This window comes from Mastacembelus armatus, chromosome 1 (genome assembly GCF_900324485.2).
Source record: "Mastacembelus armatus chromosome 1, fMasArm1.2, whole genome shotgun sequence".
Taxonomy (NCBI): Eukaryota; Metazoa; Chordata; class Actinopteri; order Synbranchiformes; family Mastacembelidae; genus Mastacembelus; species Mastacembelus armatus.
Genome location: NC_046633.1, coordinates 264,267 through 280,437, shown reverse-complemented (window position 1 = coordinate 280,437; position 16,171 = coordinate 264,267). Strand labels below are relative to the sequence as shown.

Below are 16,171 nucleotides of genomic sequence, written 5' to 3'. Positions count from 1 at the left end.
CTTGCATTCTAGAGTGTGTGGAATTTCTGGTCCTCTGATTTTCCGGAACCTGACACACAGTTTAGAATTTTTTCTCTAACCCTGTCACCCTTGTCATAGACCAGGTTGAAATCATACTTCTGGGTTGCAGAAGAACTGTAGCTGGGGACGGCTACAGCCACACTGAACATGGGCCTTTTCCTGTCAAAGGAAACACATGCACAGGATGAAAACCAGCTGTCTCAGGTCATTTAATACAAAGCAGAATTACAGGAAGTTCAATGTAGAACAGCTCATCCTGCACCTGATCTGTGATTTTCATTGGTAATTAAAGTGTAAGACTGTTTGAATATGACAGAGCATCATTAACAGACGGTGCAGTGTTCAGATTTATGTTAACATTTTCTGCCTGTTTCTTTGGGTTCACCTTCATATTTAAGTTAACATTTTCTGCCTGTTTCTTTGGGTTCACCTTCAGCTGTGCGTTAATTTTTCCTGGTTTATTACTCCCACCAGCCAGAGTGTTCCCAGCAGACAGGAACAGGGCCAGTGTCACAGCCAACCACCACAGAGTCGCCATCTGAAGGTTTCAGCACAAACACCTTCCTGTTTGACAGTTCAAAAACTTTTGTTTGCCACAAAACAAAACCACACACATCAGTTCACTTTCCAAAACATCCGAACACATATTTCAGCTATTTCATCATTAGAGAGAAGCAGGTTCACACATATTTTTGCTGCTGTCAGAATAAGAGCTGATGTCAGTTCTAAATCTGAGGCTTATTTAGAAATATGTTGTTACCACCAATTCTGGAGTTGCCAAGATTGACAAGAGCTGTAGTTAAGGTCTGGCTGCTGAGACCGGTGCTGTTCTTGGGCCAGAATACTTTTTCAAACACGAAGGCATAATCACCCCAGTGTCCATTGTTAATGATATTATTAATGTGCTGGAGAATATTATATGGATTTGTTGGATTTGTACAGGTTGTTGGACATGAGGAAGCATAAGAGTAGATGAGCAACAAATCATCATTGTTGTTGACGAGAATTAAATGATTCAAAACCCTCAACTCAGCGTGTTCTGGTGGAGCAACTCCAGCTAGTCCATTTCCTCTTTTGTCTTGTTCTCAGAAATGTGAAAGGTTCTGAGAAGATCAGGGTGTTGTTCAGTATGAGACAGGACCTTCTCTTTTTCCATTTGCATAGTTTCTATAAGGCCCTGTTCAGATAAGGACATGGTGACACACTCACAGTTTTCCTGTCCAAACTCTCCTCTATAAAACCATCACTTCTCTCTGAGGGTTTTCACTGAGACATCGACCGACACCGAGACCAAACCTGAGGCAGCAGCATCTGTTGGACGTCTTTTTCCACCAGAGCAGGTAAAAGACTCCACTTGGTTGGATTTTCTACAGATCTTCTTTCTTCTTCTTCTTCTTCTTCTTCTCCTTTTGGCTGCTCCGTTCAGGGGTCGCCACAGCGATCATCTGTCTCCATTTTTTAGATCACGACTTAAAATATGGAGAAAATAAGCCTCAACCTTAACTACAGCTCTTGTCAATCTAGGCAACTCCAGAATTGGTGGTAACAACATATTTCGATGTTACAAATGAACCTCAAATTACAACTGACATCAGCTCTTATTCTGACAGCAGCAAAAATATGTGTGAGCCTGCTTCTCTCTAATGATCAAATAGCTGAAATAGGTGTTATGGTGTGGAAAGTTTTGGAAAGTGAACTGATGTGTGTGGTTTTGTTTTGTGGCGAACCTTCAGATGGCGACTCTGTGGTGGCTGGCTGTGACACTGGCCCTGTTCCTGTCTGCTGGGAACACTCTGGCTGGTGGGAACAAGAATAAACCAGGAAAAATTAACGAACAGCTGAAGGTGAACCCAATGCAACTGGCAAAAATCGTCAACGACATACTGGACAGGTGAATCAATGTTAACTATTTCCTCTGACACTGTACTGCTTCCAAATATTTTATAACGCTGAGATTAAACAGCCTTTTTTCAACAACTCAGTTACCAGACAGTTTTGCTGATGGAGAAGTACAGAGAAGGCCAGAAGGAGCTGCATTGTGTCTTTGTAGATTTGGAAAAAGCGTATGACGGTGCCGAGAGAAGAGCTGTGGTTTGGTATGAGGAAGTCTGGAGTGACAGAGAAGTATGTTCAAGTGGTGCAGGACATGTATGAGAGCTGTAAGACAGTGGTGAGGTGTGCTGTAGGGGTGACAGAGGAGTTCAAGGTGGAGGTGGGACTGCACCAAGGATCGGCTTTGAGCCCCTTCTTGTTTGCTGTGGTGATGGACAGGCTGACAGATGAGGTTAGACAGGAATCTCCGTGGACCATGATGTTCGCAGATGACATTGTCATCTGTAGTGAGAGCAGGGAGCAGGTGGAGGAAAATCTAGAGAGGTGGAGGTTTGCTCTGGAAAGGAGAGGAATGAAGGTTAGCCGCAGTAAAACAGAGTACATGTGTGTAAATGAGAGGGACTCAAGTAGAACGGTGAGGTTACAGGGAGTAGAGCTGAAGAAGGTGGAGGATTTTAAGGACCTAGGGTCAACAGTCCAGAGCAATGCAGAGTGTGGAAAAGAAGTGAAGAGACGTGTGCAAGCATGTTGGAACGGGTGGAGGAAAGTGTCAGGTGTGATGTGTGACAAAAGAGTGTCAGCAAGAATGAAAGGAAAGGTGGACAAGACAGTGGTGAGACCAGCAATGTTGTCTGGTTTAGAGACAGTGGCACTGAGACAAAGACAGGAGGCAGAGCTGGAGGTAGCAGAGCTGAAGATGTTGAGGTTCTCTCTGGGAGTGACGAGGATGGATAGGATCAGGAATGAGGACATCAGAGGGACAGCTCATGTTAGATGGTTTGGAGAAAAAGCCAGGGAAGCCAGATTGAGATGGTTTGGACATGTTCAGAGGAGGGACAGTGAATACATTGGTAAAAGGATGCTGACGTTAGAGCTGCCAGGAAGGAGGCCTAGAGGAAGACCAAAGAGGAGGTTCTTGGATGTAGTGAAGGAGAACATGAGGATAGTTGGTGTGGGTGAGGAGGATACAGAGGATAGGGTTAAATGGAGGCAGATGATTGGCTGTGGAGACCCCTGAAGGGAGCAGCCCAGAGGAGAAGAAGATTTACCAGACAGTCTGTATTTCTTATCTGTTAAAGGTGCAATGTGTAAAATGTGAAACAATAGCGACATCTAGTGGTGAGATTGTAGAAACATGGCAGTGCAATATGGCTGCCTCTTTGAAAGGAGACCCACTCCCTGTGTAGATTTAAATGTCTCATTCTAAGATTTAGAAAATACAAGAACTGGTATTTTCTGGTGATTACAACTTGAATACATGTCTGCTGATAGATCCCTCTAAATATTACACATGGACCCTTTAAATAATAATAATAAAATCAAAATATAAATGAGTTTTCATCTAAAATAAGCATTACAAACTATGGTCATATAGCCTTTTTAATTTAGTTCATTTCCTTTTCTTATTTTCTATATTTTAATTTTCTGTTAAATGTCAAAGCTAATTTTGACATTTCTTCTACCAAATTGTTTTGTTTGTTACCTGGAAACATTTTGTTTCTGTTTCCGTTGACAGGTACAGGCCGATTCAGGCTCAAAACCCGTAAGTGACTAAATAAACTTCCTGTAATTCTGCTTTGTATTAAATGAACTGAGACAGCTGGTTTTCATCCTGTGCATGTGTTTCCTTTGACAGAAAAAGGCCCATGTTCAGTGTGGCTGTAGCCGTCCCCTTCAACAGTCAGACCCAGAGGTTTGATATGACTCTAGTCCCTGACGACGGTCAAACTGTGAGGAATTCGATTCTTCAGAATTGTGCTGTGTACGAGGGTCAGAGGGTGGTGGCAGCTACGGTTCTGAGGTGGCCTGAAGTTCTGAAACAGTGTCCTAATGCAGGTGTGCCATGGACTGATGTTCTGAGAAGATGTGGTAAACAGTCTATGACATGGGCTGAAGTTCAGAGAAGCTGCTCTTGGGCAGTTTCCAAAGGCAGAGCAGATCATGCAGAGTACCGTACTCTACGGAGTTTCAACACCTTGGTCAGCAAACGCAATGAAAATGATTTATTGGTGTTTTACGTTTATGCCTCCCCATGTGCAGGCAGATGTGCAAATGAATCAGATGACAGGAATATTTTAGGTCTCATTCCGTCTGTTAAGAATTGGAAAAACTATGCTTTTGTTTTTTCTAAACCTCACCTGCACGACACAGCAGAGTCTGTAAAGGAGGCTCTTACAAAGTTTGGGAATTTGATTGGTCTTAGTAACATTTCCCGTTGTGACAGATCAAGCTCCTCAGATCAGATGGAGTGCACCAGCTGCTCTCAAGGTAATAATGTGGCAGATTATTGTGTCTTAAATAATACAAGTTCAAATGTGGGCAGAAACCAAGACAAGTCTTCCTCGCCAACTGGAAGTAATAGCGAAGGTGAACAATACAGGAGGAGAGGTGGGGGACAGTACTGGAGTGGGGGAGGGGCGTACAGAAGGGGGGGAGTGAAAAGTTGGAAAAGGCGAACAAATGACCAGGTGAAAAGTTGGATCTGGCAGAAGAGCCCGTGGTAGACGTTGGGGTTGGACCAGAGGAAGTCGCAGAGGATAGTTGAGATTAAGAAGAGCCCAGATTCAGGTGAGAGCAGATTTGGTATAACAGCTGAGCAAACTGAGTCAGGGGCGGCATCTTTACATGTTACCAAATCAAGACATTTTCTGACCTTTATTTTGGCGGGGACAGTCTTTTCTAAAACCCTTTTTCATTTCATTTGAGCTTTTCTGTGATGAAAAAACACGCTCTCTTTTTTCTGATTAAAGCTTGGCTCAGCATCCACTGTGGTTTGTCTGTGTCTCACTTATTTCTACAATGATTCTGTAAAACCACGTCCTACTGTGAACTGGACCTGACACATTTAGTATCAACCTGCCTGGACGCAACATTCAGGAGACGCTCCCATGTGTTGTATACGTGACACGACGCACCTGCACTTCCTGTCCTAGACTTTTATTTTGACACTTTTCTCCATTTCCTACTGTCCCTACTTGTCTTCCCCAGTTTTACTTCCTGGTTTTGATCACCTGATTACTTTCACCTGTGTTACCTGGACACTTCCCAACCCCCAGGTGTCACTTTGTGGGCCTGGGACCATTTGGACTCTGTTGTTACTGCCTTATTTAGGACTTTAATTCAATTCAATTCAATTTTATTTGTATAGCACCAAATCACAATACAAATCATCTCAAGGCACTTTACAAAAACTAAAAACCCAACAAATCCCTTATGAGCAGCACTTGGCGAAAGTGGAGAGGAAAAACTCCCTTTAACGGAAGAAAAAACCTCCAGCAGAACCGGGCTCAGTTTGGGCGGCCATCTGCCTCGACCGGTTGGGGTGAGTGGATAGAGCAGAGAGAAAAGAACAGCAACAATAAACAACAAATAGACACTGCAGGTTGGTGGGGCCAGTAACTGCACATCAGCGATATACAGCTCCAGGACCAGGGACACCTGCATAAGGTACAGAGAGAGAGAGAGAGAGAGGGAGAGAGAGAGAGAGCACAAGGTTAGTGACATTCAATGGTGGAATGTACATGTGAGGGGGGAGGTGAGGAAGAGAGGGGAGGGTTAGGGGAGCTCAGTGCACCGATGGTCCTCGGGCAGTCTAGGCCTATAGCAGCATAACTAAGTAATGGTTCAGGGTTACCTGAAGCCAGCCCTAACTATACATTTTGTCAACAAGGAAGGTTTTAAGTCTAGCCTTAAAGGTACAGAGAGTGTCTGCCTCCTGAACCCAGACTGGGAGCTGGTTCCACAGGAGAGGAGCTTGATAGCTAAAGGCTCTGCCTCCTAGTCTGTTTTTGGAAACTCTGGGAACCACAAGTAGACCTGCACTCTGAGAGCGAAGTGGTCTATTGGGATAATATGGTACTATGAGGTCTTTAAGGTATGAAGGAGCTTGATCAAGAAGGGATTTGTATGTGAGAAGAAGTGTTTTAAATTCTATTCTCTATTTTACAGGGAGCCAATGAAGAGAAGCTAATATAGGAGAAATATGATCTCTCTTGCTAGTTCCTGTCAGGACTCTGGCTGCGGCATTCTGGATTAACTGGAGGCTTTTTATGGAGATATTGGGACATCCAGATAGTAATGAGTTACAGTAATCTAGCCTTGAGGAAACAAATGTATGGACTAGTTTTTCTGCATCATTTTGAGACAGGATGTTCCCACTTTTGGCAATGTTGCGCAGGTGAAAGAAGGCAGTTCTAGGGATTTGTTTTATGTGTGAGTTAAAGGACATGTCCTGGTCAAAAATAACTCCAAGGTTTTTCACAGTAGTGCTGGAGGCCAGGGCTATGCCATCTAGAGTAGCTATATTGTTAGAAAATCTGTTTCTGAATTTTGTTAAACCTTGTACAACAACTTCTGTTTTCTCTGAATTTAAAAGTAGAAAGTTACTGGTCATCCAGGCCTTTATGTCAGTTAGACAGGCTTGAAGTCTGGTTAACTGGTTTGTGTTAACAGGTTTAATAGATAGATACAACTGAGTGTCATCTGCATAGCAGTGGTAATTAATAGCGTGCTTCCTAATGACATATCCTAAAGGAAGCATGTACAGGGTGAACAGAATCGGTCCTAGCACAGAGCCTTGTGGAACTCCATAACTAACTTTTGTTCGTGTGGAAGGTTCATCATGGACATGAACAAACTGGAATCTGTCCGATAAGTAGGATTGGAACCATTTTAATGCTGTTCCTCTGATACTTTAGTCTCTGGCTCTTTGTTTTGGTCTCTGTTATGGTCCTGGGGCAGCCAGTTCTCTGTGTTTCTGTCTGTTTTGGCTTCACTCGGGTTCATAACAAAGCCCTGATGTTCCTCCGTCCTGGGTGTCCAGTGCCATCTGCATTTGACCAACTGTGTCCATAAATAGAAGAATAATAATCGTTTTTCTTCTAAATGTTTTCATGGTGACATGTAAGTGTCTCTTCCTCTGTGACTGCAGTGAGACTTCTGCTTTCCAAATGCTGTCTCACGCTGATCATTGCTGTTTAACTACAGCATCTTCTTTCCCGCCTGCTCAAATCTGCACCCTGAGTCTGTAAGTCAGGACTGACAGAAGAATGTGGTTTCATGCTGATGCAAACACTCAGCTTTCAGAGAACAAGTTCATTGAAGGCTTTGAACAGAAAAAGTTAGTAAAGAAACCTGTGGACACATGTGACGATAATTGTTCTGCTCATGGCAGAGCCTGAGGGTGATGTTCCCACAAAACGTGAACGGTACCACTCAGCATTAAATGTTGGCCATATGGCCCCAAATGTTTGTGGTGTCTATTTATTTCTGGCTTTGACGGTGTGTTGGGGCCGTCTACAGCCATCCCTCAGACTTCTTCATTTACCAAAGCACAAACTACTTGATAAATTCTGTCATTAAATGATCGTGATATGGCCCCAAATGTCTGGGGTGGCTATTTAATTCTTTAACTTGCTGTCTCATAGTGAACAACACCCTGAACCTTCCTCATTTCTGAGAAAAGGCAAAAGAGGAAATTAGGTGTCACTCTGTCGACAAACGCAACGATTTGTTGCTCATCTACTCTTATGCTTCCTCATGTCCAACAACCTGTACAAATCCAACAAATCAATATAATATTCTTCACCACATTAATAATATCATTAACAATGGACACTGGGGTGATTATGCCTTTGTGTCATCACTATACATGTGTATGCCTGTGTATACATGTATATATAAGTTCAATGGTCATAAGTACATATATCAGCTTTGAGGTATTTGGACTTTATTTGGTACTTCCTGTTTCTGCTAATTCATACTCTGACTTTACTACACTCCAGAGGAACATATGGTCTTTTTACTCTGGATGCTGGAAGAAACCACCTCAGATGAAGGTGTAGTGAGGAAGGACAAAGTCAGTTGTTATCTACCAGGTTGTAGGTGATCAGCAGTGGATCAAATCATGAGAAACTTTCTAAAACAGAAGTTAAACCGTGCGAGAAAAGAAAACTCAGACACCAAAGTCATTTCAGTTTTTCCTCCTTTCTTATCAGTGTTACACAAATGATCACTCAAACTGCAGAATAACATCCTCTTCTTCCATTTGCATAGTTTCTTAAAGGTCCTGTTCAGATAAGGACATGGTGACACACTCACAGTTTTCCTGTCCAAACTCTCCTCTATAAAATCATCACTTCTCTCTGAGGGTTTTCACTGAGACATCGACCGACACCGAGACCAAACCTGAGGCAGCAGCATCTGTTGGACGTCTTTTTCCACCAGAGCAGGTAAAAGACTCCACTTGGTTGGATTTTCTACAGGTCACGACTGAAAATATGGAGAAAATAAGCCTCAAATTACAACTGACATCAGCTCTTATTCTGACAGCAGCAAAAATATGTGTGAACCTGCTTCTCTCTAATGATGAAATAGCTGAAATAGGTGTTATGGTGTTTTGGAAAGTGAACTGATGTGTGTGGTTTTGTTTTGTGGCAAACAAAAGTTTTTGAACTGTCAAACAGGAAGGTGTTTGTGCTGAAACCTTCAGATGGCGACTCTGTGGTGGTTGGCTGTGACACTGGCCCTGTTCCTGTCTGCTGGGAACACTCTGGCTGGTGGGAGTAATAAACCAGGAAAAATTAACGCACAGCTGAAGGTGAACCCGAAGAAACAGGCAGAAAATGTTAACTTAAATATGAAGGTGAACGCGAAGAAACTGGCAGGAATCGTCAACAACATACTGAACAGGTGAGTCAATGCTCTCTATTTCCTCTGACACTGTACTGCTTCCAAATATATTAGAATATAAATCAACCCCTTTTTGCAGCAGCTCAGCACCAACCATAAACTGTAAAGGACTGATTGCTAATAGCTGTGACTGTGTCTGGTTAATGGAATCTCTGAAATTGTTCTAATGATCAGGATTTCACCCTGTCAGTCAAACTAGAAGTTCATTTGTAACTGAGCTGAGCTATTTACTGACCAGGGTGTCACTGCACACTCTGTAGGCTTGCAGGGAATACTGGTTACAGTTTTAGAAGATTTCTTTAAATACAGAATGCAAAGAGATCCATCCATCCATTTTTAAAATCCTAAGCTCACTAGATTGGTTGGATGGGTGAGGTTCCACCTCTCTCTAATGTCAGGCTGAGGATTTTAATTTTGACAGGGGCAGAATTGAAACTTGACATGTTTGTGATACTGGAAATGTCAACAACCTGTCAAAAGTCAATTTAATGCCTGATAGTCCAACTAACACCTCCTGAGCTGAGCTGCTGCAGCTCTAACCCACCTACAAACAGCCCCATGTGCCTCAAAACAACTAGGAAACTACCAAACATCACCGGGGACCGGATTTAAACATAGAACCATCTGCAATAAGATCTACCAAACCTCTCTGTCTCATACACAGACAAAGGGCTCCAGTCAAATATGCACTTGGCCCTGCTGAGATCATCTCTGCAGCATTTCAGAATACAATAAACGGACAACCTACAGTTCATGTAGTTTTTATTGTTATACTAAAGTGGAGTGCTGTGTCATTTTCATTTCATTTTGACAGCGACACAGGATGGACACACCAAGGATTGAATGTAAGTGGAGCAGGGAACAGGAAAAGGCTGGAAGGAACTAAATATTCTATACAGGTATACACGTGTCGAGGCCACTTATCCAGCAGTCCGACCTGAGGCAGAGAGGAGCTGAGCAGCAGTAATTGTTGAATATTTTTATCTTATGATGTGATCTTTTAAAATCAAATCAATAATGAATCTATACATCTATCATTTCTACCACTATATCAATAAGTAGAGCTAATAGTAAGTAGTGCAAATTTTAATAGTAAACATCATGACACTAATGCCATGAACATTTAGTATATGAAACAAATTAGAAATATGTTTAGCATTTTGAAATTAAGAGAAGAATAAAAAAGAGGATATTAAAGTAGTTAATTTGTTTAGAGAAAAACTAAGAAATCACTGTAGGTCTTTTTGAACATTCCTGTAAATATATATAAATATGTGTGTGTATATAGAATTCCCTTCTCACCCCTATGGGTGGTGTGTGTGTGTGTGTGTCTTCCTCAATCTCGGGTCCTCTACCAGAGGCCTGGGAGTTTGAGGGTTCTTCGCAGTATCTTAACTGTTCCCAGCACTGCGCTCTTCTGGACTGAGAGCTCTGACGTTGTTCCTGGGATCTGTTGGAGCCACTCTCCCAGTTTGGGGGTCACAGCCCCGAGGGAGCCGATTACCACGGGGACCACTGTTGCCTTCACCTTCCACATCTATACCACATGTATACTTCTATCTCTACGTTCCCATCAGACCCAATGATGACCTCACAGTCCAAGAAGGCTAGCCTGTTCTCTTTGGTGTGCTCTCTGGTGAATTTGATGTCTGCATCTACTGCATTGATGTGATCAGTGAAGGCTTGGACTTCCTGGGTTTTGATTTTAACCCAGGTGTCATCCACATATCTGAACCAATGGGTTGCTGCTGTTCCTGTGAAGGAGTTGAGAGCTTTCTTTGGTCACTTAACAAGCCTATTCAGACCAGGTGTGAAGTGAAACCAACTCAGGGGCGTGGACTAACGACTCACCTGTTTTGCTTAGATCACTTAGTGAGCCTACTGGGCCCAAGGTGGAGTGAAACCAACCTGGGTAATATATATTTGGAGGTTCCTGTCCAGCCTCTCTCAGACTGATGAAGCCACTTGGATGGGTGGCGAAACGTTTCACCTTTAAAGAACTGAAAGTCCAGTTGCCATGACTCAACCTCTAGATAACTTTCCCTGGACAACTGAGAATCTACACAGACATTTTCCAGCTTCTCATGTTCCTTCTTTCTGATGTTGCTGTCACTTGGGTTTGCTACATCTATCACTATGGCCTTCTTCTGCTGTTTGTCCACCACTACTATGTCCGGTTGGTTAGCCATCACCAGTTTGTCGGTCTGTATCTGGAAGTCCCACAGGATCTTAGCTTGGTCATTCTCCACCACCTGTGGAGGTGTGTCCCATTTTGACCTTGGGACCTCCAGCCCATACTCAGCACAGATGTTCCTGTACACTATGCCGGCTACTTGGTTATGGCGTTCCATGTTTGCCCTGCCTGAGGGCATCTTACAACCTGCTGTTATGTGTTGGATTGTCTCAGGGGCATCTTTGCACAGCCTGCACCTGGGGTCCTGCCTGTTGTGGTAGACCCAAGTCTCTTTTTGGTCTTGTGCTCAGGGCCTGTTCTTGTGCTGCTACGATTAGTGCCTCTGTGTTGTCTTTTCAGTCCAGCTTTTTTTTAGGACTTTTCAATCAGCCACTTCTTGTATCTGTCGGTGGTACATACCGTGCAGGGATTTGTCCTGCCATGATGGTTCTTGCTCCTCTTCCTCTGCATCGGGCTTCTGTTGCCTGAGATAATCGCAAAGTATTCCATCGCTTGGGACCATCTTCCTGATGTACTCATGTATCTTGGCTGTTTCATCTTGGATGGTGGCTCTGACGCTCACCAGTCCCCGACCTCCTTCCTTCCTCTTAGCGTACAGTCTCAGGATGCTGGATTTGGGGTGAAGTCCTCCATGCATTGTGAAGAGCTTCCTTGTCTTGACATACGTGGCTTCTATGTCCTCTTTTGGCCAGCTTATTATGCCAGCGGGGTATCTGATGACCGGCAGGGCGTAGGTGTTGATGGCTTGGACCTTGTTCTTCCCATTTAGCTGACTTCTTAAGACTTGCCTTTCTCTCTGTAGGTATTTGGCTGTGGCTGCTTTCCTTGCGGCTTCTTCTTGGTTCCCATTTGCCTGTGGGATTCCAAGGTACTTGTAGCTCCCCTCAACATCCACTATGCTGCCTTCTGGAAGTTCAACTCCTTCAGTCCTGACAACCTTCCCTCTCTACTTCCGTGAAGCTGGTCCCCCACCCAACGCAAAATTTCGCAAAAATAGTCTCAATCGTTTGTGCTCCGTTTGTGCTGGTTTGTGCTGTAAAAATTTTCGTTTGTGCTGTTTTGGTTTTTCAGATATAAAAAATTTATTTAAAGGTCATTCTCCGGTCACTCAGCCCCCCCACATGATCCAAATTTACCACAACTAGTCTCAATCGTTTGTGCGGCTTTTTATTTTGCTTTTTTAAAGGTCCATTATTTGTGTTAATGGATGTTAAGATGTTAGTTCACTTTAATTCAGTTTCACAAGTAAAATAATTTTGGCTTAATTCATTGAGTCATGAGGTGCATTTCTACATACATGCATATAAAACACATACAAAGCTTATGTATGTATAAGCACAGAGATACAGCAGACATATTGTATGACATACTATTGTACATATTGAACATAATGATATACAGCAGCAAGTAAAAACATTTACCTTGGAGTTGGTGTTACAGTCCACACTTCCTGTGAGCCGCTGTGTCTGGTATAAGTTGGAAACACACAGTCGATCGGTAACTTAACTAAGTTAGGATCCGTTTGGATCTTACCTTGTTACTTCAACTGTACTAAGAAAAACCAAAACCGCACAAACGGAGCTTCAAGCAGCACAAACCGGCACAAACGGAGCACAAACGATTGAGACTAGTTGTGGTAAATTTGGAGCATGTGGGGGGGCTGAGTGACCGGAGAATGACCTTTAAATAAATCTTTTATATCTGAAAAACCAAAACAGCACAAACGAAAATTTTTACACAGGTGGTGCACAGGTTGGTCTGTCTGGTCTTACAGTCTCGAGTGACTGCTTTATCTACCAGTAGTTGATGTTTTGCTCCCCTAGTGTCCTTACCCATTCCTTTCTGGGCCCTGCTCATGTATTGAGCCATGTGCCTACTCATCTTAGCCGCTATGATGCCCAACAGGAGCTTCCATGTTGTGCAGAGGCAGGTTATCGGGCGGTAGTTGGATGGGACTGCTCCCTTTTGGGGTCCTTCAGGATCAGGACTGTCCTGCCTTCAGTTAGATGTGGGGGCTTGTTATTGGGGCTTGGTACCCAATCTGCCGTTTGCGGATGTTGGAACACTGAGCTACTAGTTGTTTTGGCCCTAGTAAAGATTTGTGGGTTTCGAAGTTTCCATAGGTCCCACATCCTCTTCATGTAACCCCTATCGCTGGGGTTACTGATGTAGTAGCATTCCAACAGTTCTCTATTCTCAGCCCTCGTCAATGAGTGTCGTGTTCCAGTAGCCCATTTCTCATCTGGTTGCCCTGGTCCCCTAGCACCTGACGCAGACCTTGTTGACCCGGGCGACGTCCGAGCCTGTATGACTCCAGTATTTCTATCGCTCATTTGTAATGAGGTAGGCTAGTAGTGTTAAGGACCTTGCCTAAGGGCTCACACTCACTCCTATGGGCAATTTAGAGTCACCAATCAACCTGACATACATGTTTTTGGACTGTGGGAGGAAACCAGAGTACCTGAAGAAAACCCACACAAGCACAGGGAGAACATGCAGACTCCACACAGAAAGGCCCCTGATGGGTTTCAGACCAGGAACCTTCTTGATGTGAGGCAACAGTGCTAACCACTCATCCACCGTGCTGCCCTTTATTGATTTTATGTTTTTCATATTTTAAATGCTTTTCCATATTTGAATCAGTAAATCAAATATAAACATAATATTATACATGACAAACAATGATCATATGGTATTTTGATGTAATCACTTTCATTTTATACAGTAAAAATAAGAAGAGTACCATATATATAATCTGATTTTAGTGGTCTTCTGTTGGTTGGTAAAGTGGAATCATTTTATGTATTTTGAATGTTGATGTCTGATTCTCAGACATTTTAGTTTGGTGCCTCCTTTCTTTCTTTTAACTGTTCTGTTGATATTTAACCAGGAGAATCCCGTTGAGATTAAGAACCTATTTTTCAAGGGATTCCTGACCAAGACCGGCAGCAGCAGTTACAAGAAACAGTCAGTCAGCTGGTAACTGGTCTCTGTTTCTGTTGACAGGTTCAGGCCGAGCTACACGACTCAGGATGGAACTGTGTAAGTGTCTAAATAAACTTTGCTGTAACATGTACAAACAGTCTTACTCTTTAATTATCAATGAAAATCACAGATCAGGTGCAGGATGAGCTGTTTTACATTAAAAAATACAGAAGAAGAAGAAAACGTCTGTTTAGTTTTCTCACTCAGTCATTGAACTTCCTGTAATTCTGCTTTGTATTAAATGACCTGAGACAGCTGGTTTTCATCCTGTGCATGTGTTTCCTTTGACAGACGAAATCCAATGTTCAGTGTGGCTGTAGCCGTCCCCTTCTACAGTTCAACCCAGAGGTTTGATATGAACCTGGTCTGTGACGACGGTGACAGAGTTAGAGAAAAAATTCTAAACTGTGCTGTGTACGAGGGCCAGAGGATGGTGGCAGCTACGGTTCTGAGGTGGCCTGATGTGTTGGACCAGTGTCCTAAGTCACGTGTGCAATGGACTGATGTTCTGAGAAGATGTGGTAAACAGTCTATGACATGGGCTGAAGTCCAGACAAGCTGCTCTCATGCAGTTTCCAATGGCAGAGCAGATCATGCAGAGTACCGTACTCTACAGCGTTTCGGCACCTTGGTTAACAAACCTAATAAAGAAGATTTATTGGTGTTTTATGTTTATGCCTCCCCATGTGGGAACAGATGTGCAAATCCAGACGACTCTAGAAACATTCTCAACCTCATCAAGTCCATTAAGGGTTGGAAGAATTATGTGTTTGTGTTTTCTAAAGTCTTCAAACCCCGTGATGGCTCCACCATACCTGACTCAGAACTAAAGGAGGCTGTTTCCAAGATTGGAGACTCGATCGGTCTTGGCAACATTTTCCGTTGTGACGGATCAGCAGGTTGGATCCACTGTACCAGCTGCTCCACTGATGGTGACGTGACACCCAGATGTTATAAAAACAACTGACTGTCAGGTTGAGGGGTGACAGTGGGTCCATGATTTCTAAGGACTGCTGTGAATCAGGTCACATGGATTTGCAGGAACATGAAGAACATACTGCTCCTGTTATTGTCATAAGTCTAGTTCGTATTAGTGATTAGCCCAGATCCATTAATCACTGTTACAGAACCAGGCCTCTTCTGTCTTTGTTGGGTCCTCATCCACCCAAGGGACACAACAGTCAAGGCAAGTTGGATGTCAATGATGCTGGTTTCTAAATGTCCAAATGTCATTTTTCAAATGTTTTATGAGGGAAAACTTTAGCTTTTTATCCAAACTTAACTCTACACTGGATTTGGAAACACGAACCAGACCTCTATGGGCTGAAACATATCAGTGTCCTTTAATATCCCACTGCACAGTCCTGTAGATCCATTAGACCCTGAGCAGCAGTCCACTGAAGCCCCTGCAACTGTGATAAAAGATTATTGTTGCTTAAAATGCATCTTTTCTCTCTTTTTAACTGTGCTAATTTTACAATTACTCATATTCACTTTGAATTTTGACCCAGTTCATTGATTTTCTACTTATTTTAAGTAAATGAAAACAGGAAAACCAAGGTCCATACACAGATTAACCTTGGGTTTACTCTGTCTGTGCTGTTGTACCTTGTACTTGTGTAAGGATTGTCTTCTCTGATTAAAGCTCAGCTCAGCATCACTTCTGTCTCTAACACACTTTGAATATGAAACAATAGTTTTCTATGTTGCATCGTAGCTGCTTCATCTACACAACAAACTAACAGCAGAAACAACAGTTCACTGTTTAATAAGAGGAAAGACTTGTTCACATGTTGATTCATAGAATTATTACTTTAATGGTTTAATATGTATAATATAATATAATATAATATAATAGCCAGATGTGTAAGGAAGCTAATTTGCCGACAGATTGACAGATGTGTTGCGTTTGCAGTGAATCAACACTACCAGCTGGTAAATGATGCCTTTGGTTTTGGTTGATCTTTTATTGATCCTATGTTGATCCTATATTGATCATGTTCCCTTTGTAACGCGGCTAATGTTAACAGTTCCTGTTCCTGCAGAAAAGTAAACACAGCTCTTTAGAGCATTACCTTTGTAACATGGGTGTTAAGATATTAACAGATCATTTTAGTAGGAAACATCTGGATAATAAGAAGGGAAATTATTTTGTCATAGAAAAACTACAGTTCCCACAATGCAATACTGGCACGGTTCTTTACAGCTTTACCTTGGAAAATAATTAAA

At 42.7% G+C, this 16,171-nt stretch overlaps 2 protein-coding genes across 3 annotated transcripts in view; both read left to right on the top strand.

Moving 5' to 3' along the window:
• LOC113127949 (uncharacterized) overlaps positions 1-15,602 on the top strand; it is a 30,302-nt gene extending 14,700 nt beyond the window's left edge. Inside the window, exons 2-5 of one of the 2 annotated variants that reach the window (XM_026302899.1) lie at positions 8,128-8,303; positions 8,564-8,763; positions 13,964-13,999; positions 14,234-15,602. In XM_026302899.1, coding sequence (XP_026158684.1) covers positions 8,564-8,763; positions 13,964-13,999; positions 14,234-14,909 — 912 coding nt within the window. In that variant the 5' untranslated portion in view covers positions 8,128-8,303 and the 3' untranslated portion in view covers positions 14,910-15,602. Of the gene's footprint in view, positions 1-8,127; positions 8,304-8,537; positions 8,764-13,963; positions 14,000-14,233 lie in introns of both variants that reach the window. The other variant, XM_026302900.1, reaches the window with a different exon arrangement.
• LOC113128037 (uncharacterized) lies at positions 1,182-4,577 on the top strand. Its single transcript, XM_026303081.1, has 4 exons — positions 1,182-1,361; positions 1,755-1,912; positions 3,590-3,616; positions 3,710-4,577. Exons 2-4 carry the CDS (start codon positions 1,755-1,757, stop codon positions 4,575-4,577), a joined length of 1,053 nt encoding a protein of 350 aa, XP_026158866.1. The 5' UTR covers positions 1,182-1,361.
• Positions 15,603-16,171: the final 569 nt, after the last annotated feature.